Source organism: Thamnophis elegans, chromosome 14, assembly GCF_009769535.1.
Source record: "Thamnophis elegans isolate rThaEle1 chromosome 14, rThaEle1.pri, whole genome shotgun sequence".
Classification (NCBI taxonomy): Eukaryota; Metazoa; Chordata; class Lepidosauria; order Squamata; family Colubridae; genus Thamnophis; species Thamnophis elegans.
Genome location: NC_045554.1, coordinates 24,240,673 through 24,252,741, shown reverse-complemented (window position 1 = coordinate 24,252,741; position 12,069 = coordinate 24,240,673). Strand labels below are relative to the sequence as shown.

The 12,069-nt window shown below is 44.3% G+C and overlaps 1 protein-coding gene across 6 annotated transcripts in view; it reads left to right on the top strand.

Annotated features, from left to right (window-relative positions):
* KCTD15 (potassium channel tetramerization domain containing 15) overlaps positions 1-11,834 on the top strand; it is a 70,769-nt gene extending 58,935 nt beyond the window's left edge. For all 6 annotated transcript variants that reach the window (XM_032230927.1, XM_032230925.1, XM_032230929.1 and 3 more), the window contains exon 5: positions 9,215-11,834. In XM_032230927.1, coding sequence (XP_032086818.1) covers positions 9,215-9,370 — 156 coding nt within the window. In that variant the 3' untranslated portion in view covers positions 9,371-11,834. The remainder of the gene's footprint in view (positions 1-9,214) is intronic.
* The last annotated feature ends 235 nt before the right edge of the window (positions 11,835-12,069 follow it).

Genomic DNA, 12,069 nt, shown 5'->3' with positions numbered 1-12,069 from the left:
CAGAATGAGTAGAAAAGGCCTCTCCTGGATTCTTGGCTTCCATCATGCAACCATTCACGATGGCTCCTGATGGCTTTACAAATAGTCTCTTATATCAGGGGTCCCCAACTCCCAGGCTGCAGCCCACTACCTGGTTGCATGCGGATGCACTTACATGCGTGGCAGCCATGAATGTGTAAAGCTCAATTTGTGCAAGTGGTGGGCACATGCGCCCACCTCTTACCCAAATGAAACTGCACCTGCAAGCCTGTGCACCTGCCACTTGCACAAAACCATCCCCTCTTCCTTACACACACACGCACCACACACACACACACACACACACACACACACACACATCCGGGACTGGTCCGCCTAGGTGGAAAGATTGGGATCACTCTTTTATATTTATCACATAAGGGTTAATTAACAGAGAGCATTGGAGTTCTTCCTTTTCTTTCAATTGCATTTCATCTCTTCCCCACCTTGCCATTCTGGGTTGGTTTTCTTGTTTTTAAATTTAGAGTAATATTGTTATGAACAGTGACCGCCAGGCACCACACTTTTCTGCTAGTATGGGAAGATATGTTTGTTGTGATCAACCCTTCCTCTTAATTTGCCCCCTTGAATAGTCAGATGAGTTAGTATAGCTTTCCTCAACCAGGAAATACGCCCCAACTTAGACATTTAGGAAAGAAAGACCCTTGACTCCATTTGGCTGAAATGATAGATTCTTTTACTAAAGTTAAGTGGTTGTGGTGAAAGTAAAGCTAGATATGAATATTCCCGTACAAAGGTTACACTCCCCCCCCCTTACTCTGGCTCTCCCCCCTTGACCAGTTCATGAGTGTCCAATAGGATGCCTTTTGGATGTTTGGGGAATGATTCGAATATTTGGCCCTTCTCACTTCAAGTTTCCCATTCGGTTCTCAGGCCAGGTGTCTTTGGAGCAGTGGTGAAATTCAAATTAATTTACTACCGGTTCTGTGGGCGTGGCTTGGTGGACGAGGTAGGGGAAGGATACTGCAAAATCCCATTCCCTCCACACACTGGGGCCAGCCACTGGTAGTATTTGCCGGTTCTCTGAACTACTCAAAATTTCCACTACCATTTCTCCAGAACCTGCTGAATTTCACCCCCGCCTTGGAGGCTGGTTTGGCACCTCTGGTTCTTGTCAAGGTGTCTCCCCTCCTGCCCATGTTACTGCCTCAAATTCCTCCTCCCGCCCCAATGCGATTTATTAAATCTAAAATTAACACCTAAACCTAACCCCACTAAACCTAATCCTAAACCTAACCCTTAACCTAACCCTAAACCTAATCCTAACCCTTAACCTAAACCTAACCCTAAACCTAACCCTAAAGCTAACCCTAAACCTAACCCTAAACCTAACCCTTACCTTAAGTTGAATCGGCTTGCTTTCAAAGCGCTATTTAAAGCGCCCTTCTTTCTCCGCGCTCGCTGTTGTCGCCCTGTTGATGACGTCAGCAACGCGGTTTAATCGGGCGCGGCTTAGTCGGGCGCGGTTTTGTCGTGCCACGCCCAGGGTCAGCCTTCCAAGGAGGCTTTTCAGATTCTACACACAGCCTCTCTTGAATCAGATCTTGACAGCGGATTCCACCCTTCAGCAGCATCGTGCAAGTGGCTCTGCAATGACTTCTTTTTCTTGTGCCATGTCTGTTATCAGACGTGGGATCCCATTTTTATCAATAGCCGCAGAAAAATGTGCTGCTGAATTTTGTCCAAACCAGCCCCTTAGATTTTGAAGCCGTGAGATTCTTCTTCTTCCTGGACCTCATTTGCCTTCAATCTTTCCCAATCTGCAAATGACTAGAGATATTTTATTTATTTGTTTATTTATACCCCACCTCTATTATTTTACAAATGAATGAAGACGATGAAGAGTCCCAGCACACCTTCCTCCTCCTATTCCCCCCTACCCACCCTCAACCCCGAAGTCCTCCAGCTGGCTTTCATGCCTAAGGCAGGACTAGAACTTACATTTTCGCTTTCTAGTCTGTTCTCAATTGTCCTAATCAGTCTTCTAGCAAAGAAAGAATTCTAGCCATTTGCTTTTGCTGAGAGTTTGCCGTATTTTTTGGACTATAAGACACACCGGAGTATAAGACGCACCATGATTTTGAAGAGGTAAATTTGTAAAACAAAGTTTTTGCACTCTGCACGCCTCATTTTTTGCCAAAAGAGGGGGGGGGTATGAGTTTGGGAGGCTTATAGAGTGCTCCTGGGGGCTGGGCTCCCTAAAAAAAAACTGTTTTTTGCTCATTTTTGTTCTCCCCAGCCCCCAGGAGCACTTTGCAAGCCTCCCAAACTCTTTGCATGTCCATTTTTGCAAAGGGGGTGGGGTTTCGGTAGGCCAAAAATGCTGTATTCAGTGGCTAAGACGCACCCAGATTTTCACCCTCTTTTTTTTTTTTTTTTTTTTTTGAGGGGAAAAGGTGCGTCTTATACTCCGAAAAATACGGTAATTTACTGAAGCTTAAATAGTTACAGAAGTAACAAAGCTGAATCAGGTTTTTCCTGCACCAACAATACAAAGTAAATTTTCCTCTTCCCCTCCTTCCCCTGGTTGTCTGCAAATGTCCAGTCAGGTGCGCATGTATTGTTTAGGAAACAGGGGCTGGGTTTTCAGCTCTGCATAGCATTAGTTGACCTTGGCTGGCTGGAGCTTCTCCCAAAGCTCAGCTGGGCATTCATCTCCCCCTTCTTCCTTAGTCCAATCTGTCCTCCACCTCTGTTGCTGAAGTCAGGCTGTCAGCTCATGAAGCTTGGATAGGAGAGATGCAGCCACGACCCGGGTGCCCTAACCACTTGACCAAACTGACTCAAGATGGCCCCTTGCCTCCTGCTACCTGGCACAGCTCTCGTCCTGGGCAGGAGAGGTCCTGGCTATGTCGGTTGGAGCTGAGGAAGAAGTAGGCAACTGGGTTGAGAAGGACCTTTGCGGATTTGGAGGCCATGGACCAGGGGCCAAAATAAAATTGAGGATGTAGCTGTGTTGGGATCTCATGGAAAGGCCAGCACCATAAGGAAGACAAATCCATATGTATTGATTGCAGATCTTCTCCCTCCCTGCTCCCAGAAACAAGGAAAACCCCTAAAAGACAAATTGCACCAGTAAATGTGTTTGCAGGCATTCTCACTGTCGTCGTCCCCCACTTCCGACATTGCACATTCATGATGAGTCATAGCCTCATTTGGTTATGAGGGAAGCCCTGGCGTTGCTTTTCCTTAAGAGGTTGCATCAATATCACTACCAGACAGAACGTTACTCCATAATGTACTGAACTGCCCTGCAGAGCGCTTGTTTGTTTGATTAATATTTGGCTTTTCTGCAGAGGTTTTCTGTAAGCAAGACTTTAATCACACTGTAGTCATTTAGGAATAACTTCTAGAATTATCACTGCATAATATGCTAGGAGATCCTGAAAGACAAAGATGCATCAAGTAGCTCCTAGCTCCTCTCCTGGGCCCTTTGGAGGCAAGTATTTTGCAGAGTAATTTATACCCTAAACAAGTCCAGAAAACTAAAATAACATGGAAAAAGTCCGCTGGTAGCCTCAGTTCAGAAGACCTGCATTGAAATCCCTTTTTGACCAAAACGCATTTGATAAACTCTCAGATTCAATCTCTACTGTTTCGTCCTGGGCTGGAGTCTGAAAGAGCAGGGAAATAAGGCCAATGGCTTTAACAAAAGTATTCCAACAGTATATAAAGTAACGTTTGGGTTGTTGCTCGTTGGCTGCTGTGACTTCATAATGTTTGGCTGATCCATGGCTAAGACATCTTAAAGGAGCTTTTGCCTTTTCAAGCAATGTTTCCTGCAGATATAAAACATAGAATAATAAGGGTTGTGTAGGATCTTGGAAGTCTTCTATTCCAACCACCTATCCATGGTCACACTGGACGGTGGGAGGCTACTGGTGGCAGTAGGTGGTCTCGCAGGTATCCTGCGAGGATGGATGGCATTGCATGGTTCTGGCTTTCCACCTTTCTCTGGAGTCAGTATTGATAAGGGAAAGAGAGATCCAGCTCACAGCCTCTATTTTGTGAGGTGCCTCAGGGCTGGATTCTCTTCTATTGAACCTCTATGTGAGACCTCTGAGTGAGGTCATCCAGAAGATTGAGGCAAGGTATCATCCATATGCTGATGATACTCAGTTTTACCTCTCTATCCCAGGCTGCCTGGGCAATGCCATAGTTATTCTGTCTCAGTGCCTACTGGATGGGGCACAGTGGGCTTTGACTCAACCCAAGCAAGGCCGGGTGAGTTCTGCTACCTGGGCTGTCTGGTGACAAAGGTCTCCAAACTTTGGTCCTGGACGGGGTGGAAACCTGGTGTGCAATGTGGTGATCCTCCTGGACATAGTTTAGTTTTCTTTACTTTACTTTATTGTCATTGCACATCGTACAATGAAATTAAATGCCATCTTCAGTGTACATTATAACTATAAAAACAAAAACACAAACACACATCCTTCACATGCTATATACCGAATTTTTCGGAGTATAAGACACACTGGAGTATAAGACACTAAGGTTTTGAAGAGGCAAATAAAAAAACCGTTTTTGCACTCTGCAAACCTCCCCAAAACAGCCTATTTCCCCCCAAAAAAGGCCTGAATAGCCTTTATGAGGCTTGCAGAGTGCTCCTGGGGGGTGCCCCCCCAAAAAAACCAAGTGAAAAATGCCTCATTTTCATGAAAACAGGCCTGATTTTTGTCAAAAAAAACCCTGCATGCATAGCCTTTAGGAGGCTTATAAAGTACTCGGGGGGGGGGGCAAAATGAGCAAAAAAACGGCCTGTTTTTCACTCATTTCTGCCTTCCCCAGGAGCTCTCTGAAAGCCTTCTACAGGCTGTACCCGGCCATTTTGGTGAAGGGGGTGGAGTTTGGGAGGCAAAAAATGCTGCATTCAGTGTATAAGACGCACCCAGATTTTCAGCCTCTTTTTTGAGGGAAAAAGGTGCGTCTTATACTCCGAAAAAATACGGTAATTGAAATTGAAAACCCTATGTTGCATTAATAATGCACTATACAGTAGAAATCAATATAGTTCCTGCTCTGGGATAGAAGCTGTTTTTCAGCCTATTCGTCCTTGTTTTTATTGTCCTGTTCTGTCTGCTGGATGGTAATAGTTCAAAAAAAGGCAACCAATGATCATCTGGGCAATTGTGTTGACCCTCTGGAACGCTGTTCTATCTGCCACTGCAATTGTCAAACCATACACAAGTGCAGTAAGTTAGAATACTCTCTATGGTGCAGCAGTAGAAGGTCAACAGCAATTTTTCATTCATTTGTTGTTTCCTGAGAAGTCTCAGGTAGTATAATCTCTGCTGGGCCCTTTTGACCAGTGCTGCAATGTTAGTGCCCCAGGTCAGGTCCTCTTTTAAGATAATCCCCAGAAACTTAAAACTGGCCACTTGTTCCACTTGGTCTCCATTGGTAAGCAAGGACTGGATGTCTGATCTATTTCTTCTGTACTATAAGCTCCTTGGTCTTATTGGTGTTAAGGACCAAGTTATTGTCTCCACACCACGAAAGCAACTGTTCCACCTCATCTTGATAGGCAGATAAGCCCTGCTAGAAGGGCAGGTGACAACTGTGGCTAGAAGACCTTTGGGTAGTGTGCAAGTTGTGCCCATTCCTGGACTGGTGGGTCCTGTCACCATCATAGTTTGTGGCCTCTTGGATGACTGCAATGCATTTTACGTGGGGCTGCCCTTGAAAACCATTTGGAAGCCTCAACTGGTACAAAATGTGGCTGCATGGATGTTGTATGTTCAACGTATGTAACACCACTGTGAGAGCTGCATTGGATGCCTGTGTTTCTGCTGGTTGAATTGCACCCGGAAACACGCCTTTAAAGCCCTTCATGGCTTGCATCTGAAATGCGTGAGGAAGCATCTCCTCCCAGAGGCTTCCACCTGTCCAATCCAGTCTGATAGTTGGGCATGCTACCCGGGGGTGGGTTGCTGTCGGCATTACTGCCAGTTCGGTGCCTCAAAACCTTTGCGTGGGTGCACTCACTTCGCTCACGCACATTTGCAAATAAAAAGGTCTGCGCCTTAAAAAATGAAAAACAATCAAATTTTTGCACTGAAAATTTCGTGTGTGCGAAAAACAAGATGGCGGTCCCATAGGAGAACCAGTTTGGGGCTGTGGCAGACCTGGGTCACTGCCGGTTCCAGCGACCCAGGCCGCCAAGTTCTTACCGGTTCGGCTGAACCGGTAGGAACCCACCTCCAATGCTGCCGGTTCCATCAACAAAGGAATGTCAACTGGTGGGAACTAGGAGACCTGCCTTCTTGGCCACAGTTCTTTCCCTCCCCACCATTCTCCTCTCAGAATCAAAGATGGCCTCAGGCCTCTTGGCTCTTTGAAGACCTGGCTTTGAGTCCATGTCTGGGGACCACGAGTGCCCTGTTTTCTGGCCACACTGACATCTATTCTGACATTTTTACTCATTTAATTGTAATATTGTAATCGTTTTCTGACTGCTCCTGCCCAGAGTTACTTGCTTGAGGTGGACAGTTAAAGAAAACGAAGATAAATTTGATTAATAAGTAATCGTTGGTTCAGCATTCCTTTCAGACTTCTGGGTGGGGAACAATGGAGACGAGATGCATCTCCAAATAACAGAGATGATGCTCAGGAGGAAGAGGAGAGAGTGACTGGGCCGCAAGGCCAGGAGAGAGGAGCCTCTCTGGACAAGAAGCCAGGAAAGGCCGTTCCTGTTAGGGAGATCTGCAGGCAACTCATGAGTAAGAGCACCGGGAGCCATTGGAGAAATCCCATGCTCCCTGCCTCAATGCAACCTGTTCAACAGCAGGGCTTTGCCCCAATCCCTCCTTTCTAAAGCCCCTGGGAATAGAAGTATTTTAAAAGCTGCAGAGCAGCAGAGCAATTATACCACCTAGTGAGTGATCCTTCAACCGTGGTGAAAGATTAAAGCTAAAAGCCAAGAAAGATAAGGATTTAGGCATAATTAAAAGCAAAATGCTGGGTCAGAAATAAGATTAACAATTTAAAATGAACTAGAGACAGTTGAACTAGGATTATTTACTTTAGAGTGTTTTTTAAATAATGAAATAAATAATTCATATCTCGCTGGGAAACAAGAAAGCAATTGGTGGGTTTTGCCAAAGAGGTAAGAGAAAAATCATCTGACCATAGATTATGTATGTATCTACATAAAAGAGCATGTAGACCAGGGGTGTCAAACTCAAGGCCCGGGGCCCAAATTCGGCCCACAGGGCCACCCTGGAAGCAGCAAAGGACCAGTCCTTTAATAAAAAATTGGAAGTAATGGAACAAAAAATTGACATGAAGCTTGAGCTGTTTCTTTTGGGGATAATAAAAGGAAATATAAGCAAAGAAATTCAATATATTATGCTTCATATAATTATCGCAGCCAGAATCTCATTCGCCCAAAACCTGAAACAAAAAACCATCCCCTCAAACGCGGAGATCATAAAAAAAAAGTGCTAGAATGCATGGAAATGGATAAATTAACAATGGAACTAAGGGATAGAGAGGAAACAGAGTATTATAAGATATGGAAAAGGTGATATAATTGGCTCGAAAAGAGATGTAAAATTAATGCATAATGATTGAATAGAAAATATAACAAAAGGAGATGTATATATTCAGGAATCAATAGAGATACAAATGTTGTATATATGTTGTATATATTCTAAAAACAATAATCATGAAACAGGGAGGTATATGTATGAAACAATAGGTCGTAGAATGGAAAATTAGAAATAAGAAAAAAGAATACCAATAGCGGAAAGCTGTAAAAGCGTAATTGTGATTTTAATGTTTAAAAATGCTGAATAAAAAAGATTTTTTAAAAAAAATATTTTTAAAGAAAGAACACTACACTCAGGTACAGAAAGAGCATAGTGAGGAGTCAAGGATGGAGGGAGGTTTAGGTGGGGGGTTCATCGGAAAGAGCCCCGTCTCACTCCCCCCACCCTCCAGCAAGACAGGCTCCCAGTGCCATTGATGTTCTCCAGAGTAATTTTGCCTCTGACACCATGCTAGACATAGCCAACTTTCACAGTGGCCATGGAGAGCCTATCCAAAAAATCATCACTTATTAAATTTGTTGTAGTTTAAATGGCTTCTATTCTTACCTCTCAAGAGGGCAAATAAAACATCAAAACAGTTTTATAATCCAGGAAAAAAAGGTATAGTTATTATTAATCCACTTAAAAAGCCTCACTGAAGTGGAAGAACTTGGTTCCTTTCTGAAGAGAACAAAACATAACGTTGCATAACTTGAGATTAACCAAGGAGAAGTCCTGACAAAGTCCTGGAAAGTGAAGGCATTTTGAAGAGGATCGTATGGAGATTGGCGGTCTGTACAGACGTCAAGCCTTAAGTCTGTTAGGTCATCATTGGTTGAAACCAGTACTTTAGAAGGTGACTGGGAAGGGTTTGGTGACAAAATTCCCTACAAGATGTAGTAGATCAGAGGTGTCAAACTCGCAGCCTGCAGGCAGGATGTGTCACGCACTGGCCACACCCACCCCTGGTTTAGCAAGGGGGGGGAGTCACAATATGTCACATGACGACGTGAGTTTGATACCCCTAAAGTAGATGACTCCATTAGGATCCCTTAGTAATATTAACAGAGGTGTGGTGGCGCGGTGGTTAGAGTGCAGCCTACTTCTGCTGACTGCCGTCTACATGCAATTTGGCAGTTCAAATCCCACCAGGTTCAAGGTTGACTCATCCTTCCATCCTTCCGAGGTGGGTAAAATGAGGAGCCAGATGATTGGGGGCAACAGACTGACTCTGTAAACCACTTCGAGAGTCAGTCTGTAAAGCACTGTGTAGTGTAGACCTTAGTCTGGGTCCTATTGCTATTAACTTAAGAGTATCATGTGTTGCCTAAAATTCTATGCATGGACTTTTTAGCCAAGAAATTTTGCAGTTGAATCCAGGATTCTCTTCGCATCAGACATGTATTCTAAACAGATGAAGTTCCTTCAGGAACATCACATGGTTTATTTGATAAGCCATTTGTGGCTTGTCAAAGGATGCGGGCCAGGCCATTTCAGGTACCATGAAGTGGCTTTTTTTTTTCTGCCTATTTATTAGAAAATGTAGCCTATATGGAGTCAGGAAAGCATCTTTGGCTCTTTCAGGGGCGCATTGGGTATGAAATTTTGTTCTTTGTATTTCTCTCCCCCCACCAAATCTCCAGGTTCTTGAACGGTTGTTCCAGAAGGGGTTCAATGTGGCAGCGTCCTGTGGGGGAGGCGTAGATTCCTCCCAGTTCAGTGAATATGTGCTGTGTCGTGAAGACAGGAGACCACAGCCCAATACCACCATCAGGATAAAGCAAGAACCCCTGGATTAAGGACGGACTCCCTCCCTCCTTTGAGACAGTAGGTGGGTTCAAAGGTCCCTTGGGTGGAAACACTTGGGACTCCCAGGACAGTATTATGCAGGAGCAGCCAGCCTGTTTCCGAAGCAACCCTGTTGCATGGCCAGCCATGACTCTCACGTGGAAGCAAGGACAATGACCCAACCCAGAGGTCTTTGTATTATCACTCAAGTCGTCATCGCAGTGCACTTGGAAGTCTGGCGTTTTGTGGGATTGTATTGGCCCATGGAAAGTAGTGATGCTTCTGTAAAGAACTAACTGGACTGAATTTGGTGGAAAAGACCAGTTGATGTAATTAAAGTATGTCTCACTGAAGGAATAAGCCCACCAGCTTTCTGGAGGACAGTCCCTCTGTCCTACGCAGGTGACGAGATCTTGATAGCTGCCAGAAGGAAGCTGGTGGTATTCTGAGCGTCTTCCCTCAACCCTGACAGTCATTACTTTCCTATCTCCATTTGTTACTCACCATCCTTTGCTCATTCCTTGGATTCATTGTATTATGGCTTATTTTTCTATGGCAGCTGTCTTAGAGGAGCCAGTTCAGGAAGGGACCAGAGCTCTTATGGTGCTGAACCTGATTTCATTCTTTCCAGCCCCACATCTTTACTGTCCTCCTTCCCCCATGCGCATACACATCTCACACAGCTGCAAATTCTAAACAAAAAGAGCTTCAAAATCAAGTCCTTTTGCAAAATTATGTAGGTCCTGAGGTGAGCCCGAGTTATGGTATGCTGGTTTTCATTGTCGTTAAGAACGGGAACTGGCTAAATTGTGTCTCAAGTCACCTTTCATTCTTCACTTGAATTCAGTCCCCATATTGCCTTGACTCATGGAAAGGGATGATGCCACACTGATTGGATGCTGTGTGTCATCTTTTTAAATGACACAAAAGTGTGATGCATTTTTTTTCTTTTGAGCAACTACTTTAAATACTTTGCTTCCATTCACAAATCCTTTGGCATCGGCATTCTTTGAGAAAATAAACTTGGTTTTCAATCTCTGAGCAGTCACGACAGTTCAGATGATCCAGAAAAATCTGCCCATTTATGCTGTGCCATGATTTGGTGTTGTATGAATTACTCTCTAGGTTGTATTCCTTGATTGGTCAGTTAGTGCATCCTTCCTGACCAAAGGAACTTCAAACCTGTTGGGGCTGCCGTTTCCCAAAACCCAATGGATGTAACCCATAGGAAGAGGGATGATGAACACAGTGTAATTGCTAGCACTATTTTCTTCCCCCGCTGATTGACCGGTTTTGCATAAAACTCAAGAATCCAAGCCCAGGCCAACATGCAGGAGGTGGGGAGCATTTATATGCCATGCTACATGCTCAAATATTGAGGGCCTTTAGGACTTTGAAGGGTGGCTTGTCTTACAACGGTCCCCTCAAGAAAGCAGAATTCTTGAAACAGGTAGCATTTCAGAAGGAACTTTTATTGGGTGACAGTTATAGCAAAAAGAACAAGCAGGATCTAAAGTTCCCACACTAAAAAATTAGGCTAAAACTTGTTCGTTAAAACTACGGCTCAGTCCAACGCAGGCCAATCACCATTCACCCATCTTGCCAAGGTAAGTGCTTCACTTCCTAGAATGCACTGAATCACAAATATCTATTACTCAGCATGGCAAATCAGGTTGTGTGCACCTTGCAGTTGTGCAAAGTGTTTTGAGTTTTCCGAGTAAGTCCCAGTATGTGGCTCTGCTCAAAAGATTAAAAAAAGGAAAGGAAATCTCCACCCCTGATGCCTCCTGAGTAGTGTATTGAGTGAGAATCCAGACATTCTCTATCGGTTTAATGTGGAATCCACATCTGGCCAAGAACCTCAGTTACTCTTCCCCCCCCCCCCCTCAAAAATGCACTTCCCAAGAGGCACCACTGCCTGGAGGGCAAATCAAACTGCCAATTCAAAACATTTAGGAGAAAAGGCAGTTTTCTTGAATTAGTAAACCTGCTAAGATGGATGAATCGCTCTAATTGTTTGAAGTTCAAGAAAAAAGATGTATACCAAAATGTGGCAGGGGCACCTAAAATGGAACGGCCCAGGACCAAAAACCCGCCCTTAGATTTTTGCACCCCTTGTGAAGAATTTCATTAAGGAAATTTGGTATCCCAGAAAGCTGCTGCTCTGAGCAGAATACCCCATTTTGAACTGACCAAGAGTCTTTTTCACATATTTCATCAGCAAGAGTAATAATTGAATTGCTACAAATAGAAATATTTCTATTTGCTACAAATAGAAATTATCCAGCAAATTTGGGGGTAGGGAGGAATTTCACCAGAGTAAAGCAAAGTTCTCCCAACAATTTAAGGACAAAACCAGTTAACTGTGATAGGCAAGAAGGGGGGAGTGTCAAACTACATGATGGCAGCCATGTATTGCATTTTGCAAGAGGCTGCCCCTGCAGTTTTGCTGCCCTCTGAATGGTGCTGAAGGTCACTAAGAAAGGCCAGGAAGTCCCCTTCATGATCCCTTGGGCTATAATAGAGACCCCAGGAACCTGGGAAGAGAGATCTGGGAGAGGGCTACCAAGAAAAACAGGACATTCTCTCTCACACACAGAAACACACACACACACACACACACACACACATCCCTTAGCTACCTCAGAACTAAAGTACAGAATTGTCACAACACACCACTTTTTCACTAAAGTTCTCTTTCAAAGTATAG